General features: G+C 46.5%; 2 protein-coding genes across 2 annotated transcripts in view; one reads left to right on the top strand and one right to left on the bottom strand.

The window, feature by feature from the left end:
• DELE1 (DAP3 binding cell death enhancer 1) overlaps window positions 1-9,592 on the top strand; it is a 19,513-nt gene extending 9,921 nt beyond the window's left edge. The window contains exons 7-11 of the mRNA XM_081014901.1: window positions 3,629-3,722; window positions 5,642-5,784; window positions 6,815-6,976; window positions 8,407-8,524; window positions 8,617-9,592. Coding sequence (XP_080871027.1) covers window positions 3,629-3,722; window positions 5,642-5,784; window positions 6,815-6,976; window positions 8,407-8,524; window positions 8,617-8,864 — 765 coding nt within the window. The 3' untranslated portion in view covers window positions 8,865-9,592. The remainder of the gene's footprint in view (window positions 1-3,628; window positions 3,723-5,641; window positions 5,785-6,814; window positions 6,977-8,406; window positions 8,525-8,616) is intronic.
• PCDH12 (protocadherin 12) lies at window positions 9,541-20,051 on the bottom strand. The gene is made up of 4 exons (XM_081014680.1): window positions 13,501-20,051; window positions 12,267-12,364; window positions 11,301-11,413; window positions 9,541-10,287 (listed from the first exon to the last, which is right to left on the bottom strand). Exons 1-4 carry the CDS (start codon window positions 16,198-16,200, stop codon window positions 9,998-10,000), a joined length of 3,201 nt encoding a protein of 1,066 aa, XP_080870806.1. The 5' UTR covers window positions 16,201-20,051; the 3' UTR covers window positions 9,541-9,997.

The following is a 20,051-nucleotide window of genomic DNA, read 5'->3' as shown; positions in this document are numbered from 1 at the left end:
ACACAATGTGCATGCTCCAACTGTTCAGGGGATAAAGCCGCTAGCAACAGAACGTTCTCCAGCTTCTGTGAAAGAAGAAGAAAATACCAACTTTGGCTGGGATTAAAATTCCTATGCCTTCCCCATTCTGGCACTCTCCAGATGGTTTGGACTTCAGTGTCCATCAGCCCCAGCCAGCATGGCCCATGGTCCAAGATTATGCAAGTTTTAGTCTAAAACATGTGAAGGGCACCACATTGGGGAAGGCTGCCCAGGAACAGCTCAGAATGGAGCAGAGCCTCAGAAGGAGGCTGAGTAGTTAGTACAGGCTTCCTCAAACTCAGCCCTCCAGATGTTTTGAGACTACAATTCCCATCATCCCTGACCACTGGTCCTGCTAGCTAGGGATCATGGGAGTTGTAGGCCAAACACATCTGGGGGGCTGAGTTTGAGGAAGCCTGAGTTAGTGTGATGAGATACAGGAACCCAAGGGAAGGATAGGTGAAAGTGACTGAAACCTTTAAAAAAGCAGGACAGAGAAGACCAAGTGGTATCTGATAAGAAGGTGGAAAGCTCACATGGCTGTACAGATAGAAGAAGCTATATGGTAATAGCAGGAAGTAGGCTTGTCCAGGTAAGGAGAATATCTAACAGAGAGTGGTGGTGTCTCAGCTAAGTGGTATCAAGTAGATGTGGGCTGAAAAACAGAGACTTGGGGAAATGATGGTGTCACAACCGAGATTGGAGATGGAACTGGATAGTGAACTTTAAACAACAGCCTTGCTGTGTCTGCCAGGTTGTTCAGGCCTGAGACACATGGTTCGGGAATTTTTCACCTAGTGCCTTACTAGGATTTCCAGTTTTACTAAAATCATGTTTAAAGATACAAGACGCGTTTTAATCATGACTGTAGAAGTTTGGATTGATGAAAGAGGCAAGGAGAGTAAGGCTGGGGCAAGAGCTCACACAGTGCTGTGGCTGTGTACTCTTGAATTCAGGTTGTTGTCATTATTATTATTATTGTTACAATGGTACCTTGGTTTACAACCATAATCCGTTCCGGAGGTCCGTTTGTAAACCAGAACAAGTTGTAACCCAAAGCACGATTTCGCCAATGGGGCCTCCAAAAAATTGTTGTTTGTAAGCCAAAAAAATGGGTTGTGATCCAAAAAAAGGTTGCAAACCAGGACACGCACTTCCGGGTTTGACGTGTTTGTAAGCCAAAACGTATTCAAACCAAGACATATGCAAACCAAGGTACCACTGTATTATTATTTCCTGCAGCATGTTGCACTCAAAATACCATACAAAAGGAAAATACGGGCAATGACCGATTAACACGCGTCTGAATGATGCCCAATCATGCACATGTGAACGATGCCAAACCTGGAAGTGACCCCAAAAGTCTCTAAACACTTCACTAAAAGGGTGGAATGGGGGCAGGGCAGGGTGGAAGGGGGTGTGCTTACCCGCACTCCACCGGTGCTCACAGGGGCCAGGGACAGGTGGGTAATTTCTGGGTCCAAATCTGGAAGCACACTTTTCATGCCAGAGAGCTGCATTCATATCTTTTGTATTATTATCAAGCCAGGCTTTATAGCTTCTGATACAAAAGCATTTTTAATTTTCCATAAGGAAGGACTAACCCATCTTGCTTTCTGGCAACAGTCCTTCCTACCTCTGAATCCCGACAAGATGAAGAGTATCCTGTAATATATACTTCTGCCATCTGATGGCACCAAATCATTCCAGTACTGAAATTGCTGACTCTGTAGATTTGCTAAAGATTCACTGAAAAAATAAAACACTTACTTGGCTTCAGTAAAATTAGCATGTGCTAACTTTCTGAAATCTTCTTTTAAAGTGTTGACTTTAACGTCAAGAAATAAGGGATATACTGAAGAGTTAAGAGGGCAAAAAATCATTGTGTATACATCACCTAAAAAGCCCTCTAAACATCTGACAGGAAGTGAAATGTACCTCAAATGGCTATGTCTTATCTGATGATAAGAGATTCTCCAAATGTTCATTGCAAGTACCAGATTGAGAGAGGCTGGACTCAGTGAACCCTGTGATCAAGCAGAGCTGCTCTTGCTATAGCTGCATGTAAAGTCTTGAGTGCCAGTAAGTTATGAGTGCCACAGGTGGAACTGCCTAGACCATCTCCCCACTAATGTGGTTTTCCAGGGCTTGGGAAGAGGTTTCCCTCCCCCACCACCACCCTGCCACCTGATTTCTGTGACATGTTCCAAGTCTTCTCTTAGTAGATCCAGTGGATGAAGTATAATCAGTGGACGTAGTATAATCAGTGACTTAAGAGTTGGTAGGACACCCCTGGGAAGAGGGATTGATTGATGAACCACCGTGAGGGGAATAGAAGTCTCCTAGCAACTCTCAGCACCCTTAATGAACTATAGTTCCCAAGAATCGTTGAGGGAAATTCCTCCAGGGAATCTTGACTAAACACCCCAGTTGCAAAATTAGTTTGATCAAGACTTACAAGAATGGGACCTTTGTTTAAATGTAGGTCAGTTAACGCACAGACATGCAACCACAATTCAGTTCTGAAGCAAACTCCGAGAGCAATTTTCTTCTACTGCTGCAAATTTAGCATGCATTCTAGAAAAGTAGTACAGTTTATGTGTGTAAGCAGTACAGTTCTGTTCTACAATAATTGTGCAACAAACATGTAACATGGTAAAGAAGGAATCTCCAATAGAAAGAAAGGATAATGGCAATTTTGGATATTTTGAACTGATCTCTTACACTATCTTTCTGTTGAGTTTTGAGTTCCTTCTTTCCAGCTGGGGCCTATTCACATGGAGTTGGTATATTATTTTATTTGTAAAGAGTACCAAATTCACAGCCAGGATAGCATATTTCATGTCACCAAGGTCTGCAGTCCAAAGCAGTGTGAAAATGCCAGGACAGCCACTTGTGACATTTGTCAGTTCGCACCTCTGAACTGCGGGGTCACTGCTATGGCAACATTCTGACCAGCAGTTTCCCAAAGCCCAGTGACAAGTCTACACTTCAGGAAATGACTCCACCTGTCCAGTCTCCTGCTGGAGGATATGATTATCAGTATATTAGTCTTGATATTCTCAGCAGTGATAGGAAATCAGACTTTGTGTTCAACACAAGTGGGAGAATGAAATAGTTTTTATCTGTCCACTTGCAAATTGCCGCAGTTGCTCCAGAAAACCATCCACTTCTTCCTCTCTTATTTTCGTGATCCTTCGGTTAAGAGTCATTAGGAAAGGACAGTCTTTTAATTCTCACTCCAAATGTCTGGTGACTGTAGGATTGCCACACAGTATGAGCATTTCTTTGGTACAGAACCTGGAACTAGCCCCAAAACATCATAAAGATGTCACAGAAGGGGCGGAATGTGCAGGTTTGGAACATAATGCCTGCACAAAATGCGGATTTCCTATATGTGAAATTGCATATAATGGGGAGCACCATCTAAAAAGCCAAACTCTGCCCCAAATCCACCAAACTCCATCACAATCATTTCTTCCAAACCTCCTTTCTCAAACGCATGTAGGTGGGGAAGATGCCTGTAATGTGAAAGCTAGTGCAAAGAGAGGATTGTCCACAGATGGGCAACCTATACACGGTTTTCATTTTTGCCTCTCCTGTGCAGGGTAATCTGGAAGAGGAGTCATCTGTTGGTGAAGCTGCTTCTCAAGTGCACCAGGTGTTTCAAGCCAGCATTTCCGTGGCATCAAACATCCTTGGTAACAGCTTATAGAGTTACTTATCCAGTCTTCGTCAGGCAGGGGCTTCTGTCTTCAACTGTGTCATAGACCTGACAGAGATACTAGAGGTTTAAGCCACTTACTTATGTTAAAAAGGGCAATGACTCAGGCCCAGAGAAAGGACTTATCTAGCACAGCGTTCTGTAGGTCCCTTTCCTTTCAGTTTTATGCAGTTTACTCAGCCCTCATAAGTATTCTGCATAGATTTATCTTGTAACATTTGCTGGGAGAGCAGAGCTGTTTGTTCTGGGATGCAGCAAAAACTCCCTCTTGGCCCCCCTTTTTATATGGCTAAACCTTTCCTTGGTCTTTGGTTAAATCACCTTAGCTTGCTCCATTCTCTTGGATGACCCAGTCTAACTTTGTATAAGCCAGTTATCTTGTATACACCTCCCCCCGCTCCAGTACTTTCCCCATGAAAACCCACCCTTAACCGCTGAATCAGAGCAAACAGCAATCCGCAGAAAACTCAGAATTGCCATTCGTTCTGCTTCAGCGTTAAAAGAGCAGGTTTCCGCAGGAAAAGAACTGGGGGGAGGGGGAGTGCTCAGACCTGGCACTTTAAAGCACAGACCTTCCTCTAGGAAGTGCAGCGCAGAAGGAAGTGTGAATGAGCCCTGAGCATCACAGCAGCAGGGAGAAACTCAAAAATCCTTCTGATGAGCCTTAAAATACAGTGGGAGCTTGAAATAATAACAAAGACAGTTAACATGCTGGGCTGGGCTGGGGAGGGAATGAATTAATTAGAAACCATGATTTATAAACCTTTATAGAGTTTTTTCTTTTGTGGGGGGGGGTTTGCGGGGAAGAGGAGATGGAAGAATTAATAATGTGATTTGCACTGTCTTGAGGGGGGAAATGAATTAATTGGATGGAATGAATTAATTGCACTATCTTGAGGGAGAAATTGATTTATAAGAGTGGAAATAATAATTAATAATTTTTCGCACTCTGTCCGTGGGGGGGGGGGGGGCGGGATAATTTGTGCACTTTGGATTCAGTCATGGCCATTTTTGTGTGCAGTGCTGGATGGGTGGCCATGGGGGGGGGGTTTAGGGAAGACCTGGGGAAAAGGTTCACCGTCACGGCTCAATGGTTTGTGGCAATGATAGAGAGCATGTGTTGAATCCAGAAAGTCCCAGGTTCATTCCTCAGCAACCTACATTTTCAAAGGGTCTCAAGTTAGAAGGCATGGGGGGGGGGTTTCTTTCAATGAAAACTGCTGTTGTTGAGAGTAGATGCCAAGCCTAGATGTACCAAAGGTGTGACTTCATACAAAAGAGCTTCATAGGAGCTGTGCTTTAAGGTAGTTTCTTTCAATGTGTGCCTGGGTACATGAATTGACATGTGAAATATTTCCCATTTAAATAAGAAAAAGCATTCATCCCGTGATGACTAGATAAGTAGGTGAGAGTGTGGTGCATTTGAACATTTTTTCACCAGAGTACTTTTTTGCAACAGCATCCTATTTCACTATTGTCATGTCCTGCCTAGTTAAATAAGATTAAAGGAAGACTTTGCAGAAGTTACATGACCAGCTGCTTGCTGCGTAACTGCGTCCAATTTTTTGCTGCGTGCCACCTTAAGTACCTGAGTACGTACTGTTCTCTGTGTGTTTTTAGCTGTAAAACAGAGATAGTAGGACTTGCTGGATGTAGTGTAGTGCAGTGGAAACTTGTCTGAAAATTAATTTGAAGGTGCAAAACAGGAGGTACTGGAATCAGTACATTTTATGTTGAATTGCCACTGCCTGCCTCATCTTCACTGCAGGATAGCCTCTGAATTAGCGAATAGTTTGAAGCATAAGTGTCCTCCTGAGGGTATTCTCTCTTTGATAATAGGTGCAATCACCATCTCAGGTTAGAATTTGCACAACTGTTTTTACATTATTTTCCCAGGGCTTGAGAACATGCATGACAAGCAGTGGAAAACGGCCTTTTCCTGCTTCAAGCTGGCTGCAGATCAGAACTACAGCAAAGCCCAGTTTAATGTGGGATTGTGCTATGAACATGGAAGAGGCACCAAGAAGAACGTGGCCAAGGTCCTCTATTCCCATTTGTTTCTTGGCCTGTGTGTTGCTGCTGTGCACAAGAGGGAAGGAGAGTGTGGGGAAACTTTATGTGTTGGGAGACATAATTTGTTTCTCTTTCTGAGTCAAAAGCTTTAACCCAGAGACCTGCAGTGGGATGCTTGCTGCAGTTCATCACAGACATTGGATTTGTATGTGAAAGTTCCCAAAGTCAATCCCCAGCATCTTCAGGTAGGGCTGGAAATATCCCCTAATGCAGTGTCTGGTCATTGTAGGTAATTCTCAGATTTTCCCAGATAGTCTTCCCAGCTGATCCCAAGAGAGCATGGCTATCCCTGTAGCCATTGTCATTGTCATAAGAAACTCATTGTCATAAGAAACTAGCAACAAAACAGCTTTATGTGCAACGGCAGGCTAGAGTGGAGCATTTGCCATAACGATGGAGGTGGGGGTAGGGGACAGCCACTCCAACTGCAGCAGTGACCCAGTTCATCTCCTGCTCCAGGCTGCCTGAGCTTCCTTTGTTTTTGCGTCCTTGCTCAAAGGGAGGTCAGGCTCTAGGCAGGAAATATCGGTCCTCCAAGTTGCGCCTTTCCCAAGTGTTCCAGGACAAGAGAAACTCATTTATTCAGTTACGAAGAATCTTCCATTATGCCGAAGCTCAAAGAGAACCTCAGTAGAGGTACTTAATGTCCACATTATAGCAGAGCCTCCAGTTGCATTATGCAACTTGGGCCTGCAGCTTAGTCAAAAGCTACCCTGTAAGGAGCCAATGTTTTCACACAAGAGAGCTAAAACATTCAGCAAGAGAGAGAAAGATGTCAGGGCTGTCCGAAGGAGTCTCCAGCTGCTGCCCCCTCCTCCCCCAGGCAGGTATTCCACTTTGTAGTAGTTCTTCCTTGCAGTGGGGTTGGGGCTAACATGCCAGGCCACTTTCCTGCCAATCATGTGTGGGACTGAAGCCAGCAGGGAGGAACACTTGCTTGTCTGGCAGGAGCACAGTTTATAGGATGTGTAGTAGTGTCCCTGTTCTCTGTTCTAGGCAGTCTTCTACTACCAGCGGGCTGCTCGCCAGGGACACCCCATGGCCCAGCACCACTACACTCAGTGCCTCCTCCGCCACTGCCCAAGAGCAGACAAGAAAGAAAATGCGCAGGAAGCCGTGGGTTTGTTGGACGAAGGCACTGCTGCTGGGCTGACAGAGGTGAACATCAGCTTGGAGAGTTATGCGTACTGTTCAGAAGTAAAAGTAGGCTGTTCATGGGTGACATGAAAATTCCTTTCTTTTGCTCTTGGAAGTTTAGCTGTTTGGCATGCTTAGGTGAAGAGGTGCTCAGCTGGCTCAGTCAAGGCATTCTACTGCAGTCTGTGCAACTAATAATAATAATAATAATAATAATTTATTTATACCCCGCCCATCTGGCTGGATTTCCCCAGCCACTCTGGGCGGCTTCCAACAAAACACTAAAATACAATAACCTATTAAAAATTAAAAGCAGGGCTGCCTTCAGATGTCTTCTAAAAGTTTGGTAGTTATTTTTCTCTTTGACATCTGGTGGGAGGGCGTTCCACAGGGCAGGTGCCACTTCCGAGAAGGCCCTCTGCCTGGTTCCCTGTAACTTGGCTTCTCGCAGTGAGGGAACCGCCAGAAGGCCCTCGGTGCTGGACGTCAGTGTCCGGGCAGAACAATGGAGGTGGAGACACTCCTTCAGGTATACTGGATCGAGGCCGTTTAGGGCTTTAAAGGTCAGCACCAACACTTTGAATTGTGCTCGGAAACGTACTGGGAGCCAGTGTAGGTCTTTCAAGACTGGTGTTATATGGTCTCGGCAGCCGCTCCCAGTCACCAGTCTAGCTGCTGCATTCTGGATTAGTTGTAGTTTCCAGGTCACCTTCAAAGGTAGCCCCACATAGAGCGCATTACAGTAGTCCAAGCGAGAGATAACTAGAGCATGCAACCACTCTGGCGAGACAGTCTGCGGGCAGGGAGGGTCTCAGTCTGCGTACCAGATGGAGCTGGTAGACAGCTGCCCTGGACACAGAATTGACCTGCGCCTTCATGGACAGCTGTGAGTCCAGAATGACTCCCAAGCTGCGTACCTGGTCCTTCAGGGGCACAGTTACCCCATTCAGGACCAGGGAGTCCTCCACACCCACCCGTCTCCTGTCCCCCAAAAACAGTACTTCTGTCTTGTTTAACTGCTCCTCTTGCTTTCTATCTGGCCACAAACACAAGATCCATGAGCTGCTATGCCTGTTTTTGCTAGGCTTTCTTTGTTCCTTGATAGCTATTCTTCAGTTCACTAAAACAAATGGCAGCCCCAGTATCTGCCACAATCTAGGTATTTTTAAAGTGAACATAAGCCTTGGCAGCTGGGTTTTTCTTTTTAATTATGCATAGTGATAGATCTGGCTTTGGAGAATTTGCAGTTTTTTAAAAGGCAGTGCATGTGGAAAGGCCCAGGGCAGTGTTTACAGCTGAAGCATGGTCTTTTGCCTTGAATTGGATGGTTCTAAAATAATAATATACTGCATTTCAGGTGCATTGGAGTGGATGATTAATGCTCTTTATACACATGTACTTGCATGTAGGATTTCTCAAGCAACTTTCATTTGTGTGTTTGCTATGAAAAGGGCACTGGAGTCTCCCAGAACTCACCGACAGCAAGACAGCGTTACCAGGAAGCAGCAGCTGCTGGCTCCAAGGCTGCACAGGAGAGAATCAAAGTAATGGCACAGGAGGAGATAGCAGGTACTGAGTTGGGAGGGGGGGGCTTACTGGAGAATGAATGAAATGTTGGCTACTGCAGTTGTGATAATTATGTGATATTCTCTCTCACTTAGCTACACAGATCCGGGACCAGTCACCACTGGCAGCAAAAACCTCTTCATCCAGCCCTTGCCTTCAGCTCCTGGATCAGCTGCCGGCTTCTCACTTTGGACAGCCAGCTTTTGGCCTGCTTCACTCCTGGAGCACAGGAAGCCTTAGGGATGCAGCAAATAGCTCTGCAAACTGCATGCCTACCACAGCTTTCCCAGATAACCTCAAGCTGCAGTCTTTAGCGTGGTCTTCAGGAGTAGCAGTTGGATAACATGGCTAATGAGAAACTTTCTGCTCTAGATGGTGGCTGTGTTACTGGCTGCCACAGTGATCCCTTTAAGAGGCAAATCACATGGGCATAGCTGGCACCTGTTTCCGTCTCTTCCTAAATGTATAACTTCTTATTTGACAGTTTGCCCACAGCATAATGATACAGTGGAGGCTATCCACCTAGGCTATCCACCTGTGAATGGAGTCAGGATACAGGGTTCCTGCTGAGTGACCCTTGCACCATGGAAGCAAATGTTGCATCCGCAAAATGAACACGGGGAGCCTATAGACTGCAGTTTTGAGGGCCAAGTCTTGAAGCACTTGGTGCTGAAGTTAAGCAGATGTGGACTTGCACATCCCATGTAAAAAGGAGATACAATCATAAATGGTTTCTGAAAATCAGGCAAGCGATTTCACACTGTAGTCAGAAATTGGGGAAGGAGTCTGCCCTAGTCTTCTTTCTCTAACAGATTTGAGCTTACTGAATTTGTTAATTGCACAAGGAATTCTGCTGGTTCTCCCCTTCAGTTCAGAAAGGAAAGGAGATTTTTAGCGACGTTTCAGAATCTTAAGGGAGCGAAAGGACCTTCTTTCTAATGGGAAGGAAATTTTAATGCAATAGAATAAAAACAGGAAGTGGAGTTTGGGAGGTAGACTGAATAATTCAAAGAACAGAATTTGGTTCCTGAGAGTTTTATTTTTATTATAAATAAATAACGGACTCAAGCAGCAGCTTCTAAATTTCATTGTTGTATTAAAGCCTGGTAATAGGTAAGAAGCACCTGCTGGAGACTCAGTGCCTGACCAAGAAGCAGCATTTCCTTACCTTAGCTCCTGCTCCCACTCAATTCAAAATAATTAAATAGTGGCCGGGGGGGGGGGGGGGGCAGGGAGCCTTATACTCCAGTTTGCCTTTCATTGTCCCATAGAGGTATGCTGATTTCCTGCAGCAGGGATGTGGTAAGAACAAAGAGGACTGGCCGCTAGTAGCTGTTCCGGAAGAGGTGAAGGTCTCCTTGCTACTGCAATTGCCAGTTCTGTTGCCCAAAGCACTGTCCGTTTCAGCCCCCACATCATCTCTAGTCAGATCTTGGGGCTCGCTACATTCTGAGAGTTGCTCAAGAGCCCCAATCATCAATCTACCTGGGGACTGACTTTCTGAGCCAAGATCTTCTCAAAAAGTGTATTCATCTCTGAGAGGAAGGTACTGGAGAGCCTGGTCTCTTCTGAGTTTGGCTTGTGCCCAGCTGCTTTGCCAAAGGTTGCAAAAGTGTGAGGTTCATCTCTGCCTGTGGTTTCCTCGCTCAGTGGAGACGGCAGTGCCCCTGGTGAGACAATATTGTCCTTGTAGTCAGTTGAGATGGGAAAGGACAGCCTCGCCATCCATGCCGGGTCTTCCACGTTCAGCTGATCAAGATCCAGCCCTACGGGGTGGGGGAAAGAATAAATTAGGCTTCATTGATAAGGATAGACTTGGGGCTACACGAGTCCTGTAATTCCATGTGAGTACCGATTTCAAAACTCTGCATCATGTTAATCTCATTACTCATTTTAAAATCAAAATCAAATTTCTACCCCTTAATGTTTCCAATGCTTTGTGGGTCGGGGGGACACCACAATAAGATTTTTGTTGTTCATCAGCGGTTGACCTAACTGCTGCCCCCTCCATTTCTAGCGGAAGCAGAATGAATTATGCACTCAGGATTTTATGCAGAGAGCCAGTGTGGTATAGTGGTTAGAGCAGGCATAGGCAAACTCCGGCCCTCCAGATGTTTGGGACTACAATTCCCATCATCCCTAACCACTGGTCCTGTTAGCTAGGGATGATGGGAACTGTAGTCCCAAACATCTGGAGGGCCGTGATTTGCCTATGCCTGGGTTAGAGTGATGGACAGAGACTTGGGAGACCAGAGTTCAAATCCCTGAAGCTCACTGGGTGACCTTGAACGAGTCACTGCCTCTCAGCTGAACCTACCTCACAGGCTTGTTGTGGAGATTAAATGAAGAGGATGAGAACCATGTATGCTACCTTGAGCTTGGAGAAAAAGAGAGTATTTTAAATAAATAGATAAGCCTGTCTACCTCCTTCCTTGGAGGTTGGATGGCCATCTGTCATGGATGCTTTAGTTGGGATTCCTGCATTGCAGGGGGTCGGGCTAGATGGGGTCCCTTCCAACCCTATATAATTCTATTATTCTACCTTGATCACTAGGAAGAGGATCCCAGCAATGCACTACTCTTCCTGTGTCTTTTCCTAGGTAGCATATGGGTAGCATAGGTAGCATATCACAGAACAGGGATTAGAGACAGAAACGTGTCTCTAAGGGTGCCTAGTCAGCTATTATGTGATGGGCCCGTGAAAGGATAAGATCAGCTAGGGTACAGCTTCAGAGACTGCACCACTGAGACGGAGGAGACATGAGTGATGGTATCTCACCAGATGGGCAGTCCAGTAGGTTTCCTAGCTCCTTTCCCAGCAGCTCCCAGTCATGATGTTCACAGCCGCTGCCCTCCTTGGTGATGAGATCCTCAACATTTGAATTGGGGTTCCTGTGGAAAAGGAGAAGCATCTTAGGTGATTGGGCCTTCACCGAACACAGGGTGCCTGCCCCTTCCATTGTCCTTAGTCTGCGCTTTGCAGAGATCCCACAGTAACAAGCCTAAGGGGATATGCCCAACAGCAGCAGTGGATAAGAGAGAACTTGCATTAACTGTTAATAAACAAAACCACAGTACTGTGCCTTATACAACCTTCATTATTAGAGAAGCGTTAGACATTCAGTTCTTTATACATTCAGCACATTATCAGTCGACTCTTTTAAAAAATGTAGGAACTGGCTACACCTCTGCTGAAGACTTCCTCTCAGCAAAAGTGCCTGGCTCTTTAAAGGTAAAGGTACCCCTGACCGTTAGGTCCAGTCACGGATGACTCTGGGGTTGCGTGCTCATCTTGCTCTATAGGCCAAGGGAGCCGGCATTTGTCTGCAGACAGCTTCCGGGTCATGTGGCCAGCATTACTAAGCCGCTTCTGGTGAACCAGAGCAGCACACTGAAATGGTGTTTACCTTCCCACCAGAGTGGTACCTATTTATCTACTTGCACTTGACATGCTTTCAAACTGCTAGGTTGGCAGGAGCTGGGACCAAACAACGGGAGCTCACGCCATCACAGGGATTCGAACCGCTGACCTTCTGATCGGCAAGTCCTAGGCTCTGTGGTTTAGACCACAGTGCCACCCGCGTCCCTTATCTTTAAAGGTACAGGACCTATTAAACAGTGGGCAAACCTAACACCTGTGATAGGGAGGCAAGTTTCTAGAGGACATGAGGGATAGGCCAGTCATTTCCAGTGAAGGAGAAAAGCTGCTTTACAAGGCTGGGCATATAAGCTGCAGAAAACTCACCTGCAAGAAGCATTCTTGGCAGTGTACTTGTTCCCTCTGTGGTTGGGCTTTGGCTGCACTTGGCCCTGATGCAGCAGAGACAACAACTGCGAGATTTGCTGAAAGACAGGAAGAGCCGGTATCCGCATACAATCCTGACCAGAGCTGTTTCCTAACAGGATATCCCCACTCCCCTATGCTCCGCTTGAGCTATTTATAATGTCTAGTGCTCTTCCCCTCTCTGCAAGAAAACAAGCCATTTGTGTCTATCTGCATTTCTGTTTACTCACAGCAGCTACCACCCATCATGCAAAGCTGACAACCGCTGCAGCGTTACAGTGGTTTGAATGGTGCTGAACTTGCCAAGTTGGACAGTTTCCTCTGAGTAATTTCTAATGCACACTCTAGTTGCAAGCCTACGTAGGTTGGCACTGCTTATAAATCTAGCAACCCTGAATAGAACAGCGGAGGAACTAAATCTCACCCCTTGCCCACCACTGGCAGCTCAAAGATGTAGCCATGCAGTGCCACAGCTAAGTGTTTTGAAGCCTGGGCTCCCAATTCCTTTCGTCCCTCGTCTCTCTGGGATCTGTCACTATACAGATTAAAAGGATGATAGGTGAAGTGGCAGGAAGTTACAAAACAGAAGCTGCCCCTGGACTGACTTCTGTGGAAAGTGATTTGTAAAACCTGAGCGACGTATCTGAGGCTGAAATCCTAGACACGTAATACAGAGCAATCCCCGTTACACACCATGGGACATAACTTCCAAGTAAACCTCCTGCACAGGACTGCCCTGTAAGCAACGCTGGAGGGGTAGAAATAAATCCTGCTACTTCTGTTACAAGTGTTTACTGCTCAGATAAAGAAAACACAGAAACAGGTGCAAAAATACAATTCTGCCAGATCCTACTGACTAGTTTGTCACGGCTTTCTTGAACAGAAGGACCTGTTCTTTCCTCGCTCCATCAGCCATATTTAATAGATGAACCTGTTTTACAAGGTTAGGCAAAAAGAGTAGAAGAAAACCAGCTGTCCTCAGTAAGCCTATCCATTTGCTGGCATCTGGAGCCTTGTCTACCACTTTGAAAACAAAATTATGTGAATCTGAAAAGGAAGCATAATATAATTTTTTTTTATTTCAATAGCCAACTACACATCACCACGCATAAGAGATGTATTACTATATATCTCTATTCTGTGGCACCTACTCCTTTCCCACAACCCACCCTATTCCCGTCCTGAAGTCTCTTACCTGGACGGGGGCAGATTCCATGGCTAGTTGTCCTCCAGGGCCTTGCTCAGCAAGAGCTGCCAGAGAAAGCCTCACAAGGCTTCTCAAGATGTGCTGGCGACTAGGAGCCTCCTCTGGACCTGCCTTCGCCTTTCCCGACAAGTGGTCTTTAGGCCAGAAGATGGAGTCGAGCAGTTTTTTATCCGTGGGCTGCACATCCCGGGCGCTGGGGCTTCTGAACCTTTGAGCATAGCAAGGAGCCTGCTCAGCAAGGCTGCTGGAATTTCTCTGGTTCCTGAGGGTCCTGTACAGCGTGGGGGTCATGTGGCATGGTACCCCCAAGGCCTTAAGCCAGGCAGCTTCCGATGGATTCTCTATCTCAGCCGGAGGCTGCTGGGCATCCTCCTGCCGCAGCACAGGCACAACATGGATGTCTGCTTTCTGGATGGGTTTGGGGGGTTTCTTCGGCTGCTGTTGGCTGTAAGCCTGCTCTGCTTCCCGACAGTTATATGCCATGCTGCCGTGCTTCTCCCTTTTGCACAGGGACATAATCAGCCCCAAGCCTACCAAAGAGATGGCAAGCAACCCTAGAAGGCAGATCCCCGTCACCACAGAGGGGCTGAGGGGCTGGGACACCGGGAAAGAATCAGGCATGCGCTCACAATGCCTCTTGAATGTGATCTTCACCAGAAATCTGGTGGAGAGTGGCACCGGGCCTCGGTCACTCACAGCTATCACCAGGTCCCATTCCCTGCCCAAAAGGCTGCTAGCATTGCTACCATTCAGATAAAGCTGCCCAGACTGGGGATCAAGGACACAGATTCCGGCTTCGTTGCCACTCAGGATGCTGTAGAGCAATGTCCCATTCAGACCGGAGTCTGCATCGGTTGCCAGTATAGTGAGCAGAAGGGGTGCATTAAGCGAGGCGGCTAGTTCGGAGCTCCCTTCTTCCTTGGGCACCAGCACATGTCCAGTGTCAGGATCCACAAGGGCAGTGACACTTGCACGGCCACCTTCCAGCTCTGGCTTTATTACCACTGGGGAATTGTCATTCACATCAAGCACAGTGACCGTCACGGAAACGTTGGCCGATAGCTGAGGCTGGCCCATATCTTCTGCTATTACAAGAAAGTCAAGGCTGGTAATCTTCTCGGCATCAAAAGCCGCATGGGCCCTGATTTCCCCAGTGCTGGCATCAATAGCGAGCCACTCTAGAACTAGTGGATCTGGGATTCTGTACACAACTTTCCCATTAAGGCCTGAGTCTGCGTCTTGGGCCCTGACCATAACTAAAACAGAAGGCGGCTCACTGTTCTCTGCAATGGAAACATGATAATGGTTTGTTTCAAAGCAGGGCATGTTGTCGTTGACATCACTGACATGGACAGTGAAATGTCTGGTTGTGGCCAGCAATGGGGTCCCTCGGTCCTGGACCAGCAAGGTCAGGTGGTGCTGTGTCCAGCTCTCCCTGTCCAAGGGGGCATTTGTTAACAACATGTAGCTGCCAGGCGAGAACCTTTTCAAGGCAAAGTGTTCTTCACCTTGCCTGAGGTAACAATCCACCTGCCCATTACGGCCTGAATCGGGGTCAAATGCTGTCACTAAAGCAACAAAGCTGCCCTGGGGTTGAGCTTCTGATAGTACGGCTGCTTGTTTTGCCCAGGTGACTTGGATCTCAGGCGTATTGTCATTGACATCCAGAACACGTATGAAAAGCTTGCAGTGAGCTGGAATGGAGTTGGCACCCTGGTCTCTGGCTTGCACCTCCAACTCATAGGCTGAGTTCTTCTCATAATCCAGTGACTGCTGCAAAAGGACACTGCCTGTGTGACGCTCCACAGCAAACGTTCTTAGCACCTCCTCTGAAACATGTTTGCTGAAGGAGTATTCAATCTCTCCGTTAGGTCCTTGATCAGGATCAGTGGCAGTGAGGTTGATCAGAAAAGTCCCGGGTAAAGCATCTTCCCTGATCTCCACCAACACAGAACCCTGGGCAAACGTGGGGCTGTTATCATTGGAGTCCAGCACATGCACAGTCACAACAGTGGTCCCAGATCTAGGGGGCACTCCATGATCAACTGCAGTCAAGACCAACTCAAACGAGGAGTAGAGCTCCCGGTCCACTTCTTTAATGACCACCAGCTCTGCCTGCTGAGTTCCGTCAGAACCGGCTGTGACCTCTAAGGCAAAGTGCTCACTGGGCGACAAGAAGTAGGAACAGAAAGCATTAGAACCAGCATCTGGGTCCAGGGCTCGGCCCAAAGGGATTCGAGTCTGTAAAGATACACTTTCAGATATCTCCAGCTCCAGTGCCGCTTGAGGAAACCGAGGCCCATTGTCGTTGATGTCCAAGACGTGGATCTCCACATGGATCAGGGTGAAGTATTGGGCCGCTAGAACGCTGAATGAGAGGACACACGGGTCTCTGTGGTGGCAGAGCTGCTCCCTGTTCAGCCTCCCTGTGGTGCTCAGCAAACCGTCTCGAGAGTCCATCTGTATGGGAAACACCGCAGAAGACTGAAGCAGCTGAAAGGTTCCCCAACTGCCCTCTGTCCGGCCAATTTCTTCCGACAGCCTTCCCAGAACAGTCCCAGGCTGTACTTCCTCCAGAATCTGATACTGCATGGTGAATGTAGAAACTTCCTGACAATCCATCAGCAGAAAAAAAGAGCACAATATCGGAACACATAACGCCAAGGACATTCTTCTGAATGGTGGCATTGCAAATTTCAACCCCTCTGTACGTGGGGTTGGTCTGAAAGTTGACTAAAGGTCTAAAGACTCCAAAAGAACACAAAGCCTTCCTTAGAGGCAAGATCCATTTCTACCTTTCTGCTGCAGGAAAATCAGACTCTCCAGATAATGCCAGCGATTGTACAGCTGCTTCTCTTGCTAGCGCTCAACCCCCCCTGAGCTGGGGGCTTGGAAAGAGCAGAGAGTGTGTATTCTGCCCCCCTAGAAATGCAGACTTCGCCCTGCAGCTTCCTGCCAAGGCCATTTCCTAGGGAAACTCCACCTACAGGAAAGGGGAGGTAGACCAGCTGCACAATGGCCGGCTCTAGGTGGGATTTGCAAGGAAGCTGGGAACAGGAGTGGTCTCGCCTACATCCCAGAGCAGAGGTAATGCACAAATCTAGGGCGTGGTGATGATCAGCCTATACCTAACCTAGATATGCCAAAGCAAACAACACACATGGATCTGCTTGGATCAGATTCTAGGGATTTGCCCCCTCTTCCCCAAGTTGTTCTTGTGTAGTGTGAACAGTAGGGTGACCTGCCAAAATCCACAGGATGAAGTGTTTCGTGGCACGGAGATCACTACTATCACCTGCTAAATGTGACAGCAAGGACAACCCTACTTCCTCTCCCCATATGTAATAATAATAATAATAATAAACTTTACTTATACCCCACCCTCCCCGGCTAGAGCTGGGCTCAGGGCGGCTAACACCAGTAAAAGTACAATAAAAACATAATAATAAATTTTATTGTACCCCGATTACAGCTGCCCCTGCTCCTATTCTCTCTTGAACACTGTCTACCACTCTGACTGTCCCATCATGTCTTAACCCTCCTGCACACTGTTTAAACTGAGAACGGATGTTGCAAACTGCAAAATATAAACCCTTTACAAAGACACGAGGTCCATCAATATGAGAAACTACAGCTGTTCGTGATTATGAAAGAGATGAGGAAAGAAGGAATTTCACATGAGGAAGCAGCAGCGTTGTCCATACTTCCCGTTTTTGTTATTTGTTTAAAGAGGACCATCACACTGTGTGTCATTTTACAGAGAAAATATGGAACAAGAAAAGGAAATATGCCTGTTCCTATGCACCGGGAGGTGGGCGGGAATGTCAACAAAAGGGAGAGACATTGTGAATCATGTAAGCAAACACAGTTACCATGTTAACATTATCCACCAAGTATTATTTTGTCTGGATTAAAGAATCCAGTTCTTAATAAAGATTGTGCAGCAGAGGGAGCGCTAACATCACTAAAATAAATCGCTGGCTGTGGCTCTCTGTTAGAAGATCTTGCTGAAAAGATTGCCAGCAAAAAGGTTCTTGAGGTGGGTTGGGGAAACCAAAAAAAGCTTATTTAGCACATCTGAAGATACAAGTTCCCAGATATATTGTCTCAGGATTGCTTTGTCAGGGAATCCAAGAACTGTAACCCATAGCCCCTCACATTTACCTTCCCACTTAAATATACAATCCCCTCCAAAGCTCCTACAGTGGGGTAGGAGAGCTGGCGGGGGGAAATCACATCTGAAACCCAATGTGCCACTTTGGTTTCAGATGGGTAAAGGTAAAGGGACCCCCGACCATTAGGTCCAGTCGTGGCCGACTCTGGGGTTGCGACGCTCATCTTGCTTTACTGGCCGAGGGAGCCGGCGTACAGCTTCTGGGTCATGTGGCCAGCATGACTAAGCCGCTTCTGGCGAACCAGAGCAGCGCACGGAAACTCCGTTTACCTTCCCGCCGGAGTGCTACCTATTTATCTACTTGCACTTTGACGTGCTTTCGAACTGCTAGGTTGGCAGGAGCAGGGACCGAGCAACGGGAGCTCACCCCATCACAGGGATTCAAACCGCCGACCTTCTGATCAGCAAGTCCTAGGCTCTGTGGTTTAACCCACAGTGCCACCCGCGTCCCATGGGTCAGATGGGTAGACGAGTCTAAAAAGCCCAGGACACAAATTTTCATGGCCTTCTAGTGGCTCACTTACCAGAAGCAATGTATTTAGTGTTAACTCTTGGGAGTATATACTAGATTCTGACCAAAAAAAGCCTCCTGGAGCAAAATATAGATCAGGATTACTGCAACGTACTCTATGTGGGGCTTCCCTCATGCTAGATCTGGAAGCTGCAGTCCGTGCAGAATGCTGTAGCACAATTGCTGACAGGAATGTCAGCATATAGTACCTGCGCTCAGAGATTTGCACTGGTTGCCAGTTTGCCAAAAGGTCAAGTTTAAGGTGTTACTATGAGTATATAAAGTCCTTAAAAACCAGATTATGTTCCCCCACATGTGCCAGCTCAGCCACTTCGATCTGCAGAACTTGCACTGTTACAGGTACCACACATAAAACCTATTTAAAAAGGTAAAGGACCCCTGACAGTTAAGTCCAGTTGTGAACGACTCTGGGGTTGCGGCGCTTATCTCGCTTTACTAGCTGAGGGAGCCAACGTTTGTCCGCAATTTTTCCGGGTCATGTGGCCAGCATGACTAAGCCGCTTCTGACCGGAGCGGTACCTATTTATCTACTTGCACTTTGAGGGGCTTTCGAACTGCTAGGTTGGCAGGAGCAGGGACCGAGCATCGGGAGATCACCCCGTCGTGGGGATTCAAACCGCCGACCTTCTGATCGGCAAGTCCTAGGCCCTGTGGTTTAGACCACAGTGCATTTGTAAAAAAAATGTATTAAAGTGGCAGCACCTACACTTTGGAATTCCCTGCCTACTGACATCAGACAGTCACCTTAACTGTACAGTGGTACCTCAATTCTCAAACGTCTTAAAAGTCAAATGTTTCGGTTTTTGAACGCTGAGAACCCGGAAGTAACTGCTTCGGTTTTTGAATGCTTTTCGGAAGTCAAACATGCTACACAGCTTCCATTTTGAGTTTTCCATAAGTAAATTCTTCCAGAAATGCATGCTTCGGTTTTCGAACGTTTCGGAAGTCGAATGGTCTACCAGATCGGATTACGTTTGAAAACTGAGGTACCAATGTACTTTTTTTTTTTTTTTGGACAAGCCTACCCAGATATGCAGAATGTTGATGTGTGTTTTGTCTTCAGTTTATCTTTTCCAATGTTTCTCTTTTTTTAACAACATTTTATTGATTGTTTCAAATAGTTTTAAAAGTTTTTACTGATTTTTTCTTCTCTTTGTAAAACATTTTGAGGTTTTTACAATCTAGTGGAATATAAATTTCATGAAATAAATGAATATTTCTCTGTATATGAGGAAAGAGGACAAGGGATCATCAACAGAGTATTGCCCTCCGGAAACTACAAAACCCAGTATATTGAGGAAGAAGTCATGGCTGTAAACTGATATAAAAATATAAGTTGATCATATAAAACCCCAAGGCAAAACAAGTTATGAAACATCCTGTACACTAAAGTTTGAATACTTGACAGTAATTTGGCCAGGCCTTTGGAGGGTGTGTGCAAGTTTATAACCACATGAATGTGCTGGGAAGGCAAAGAGACCTTCATTTTCCTTGCTGAAGCCGGGGGTGGGGGGTTGAGGAGGAAAAGGCGGCAGCAGAGCTAAAAGTAAGAGAATATAACACAGAGAAGTGGGCAATGCTCCAAGCAGGACAGGAAATGAAGCTCAAAGTCCGTCAACAGAGAGAAGCTACAAGCAAAGAAAATTGCTGATCTAATTTCCTGCCTTCCAACCAGTAGAACCCACTTGGACATCACTCACACTCAACTTACAATCCATTGTTTTCGCTGGATTGGATTTTACAATTTAAGACAAGCACCTGGAAAAGATTTGCCAGAACAAAAGATGTAGAACTTACAAGAATATCTCCGTTTCTGCGCTGCCCCAGCTTGTG

The sequence above is a fragment of the Podarcis pityusensis genome (genome assembly GCF_964106645.2).
Source record: "Podarcis pityusensis genome assembly, chromosome: 7".
Lineage (NCBI taxonomy): Eukaryota > Metazoa > Chordata > Lepidosauria > Squamata > Lacertidae > Podarcis > Podarcis pityusensis.
Note: the sequence above shows the minus strand (reverse complement) of the source record. Positions and strands in the feature narration are given on the sequence as shown.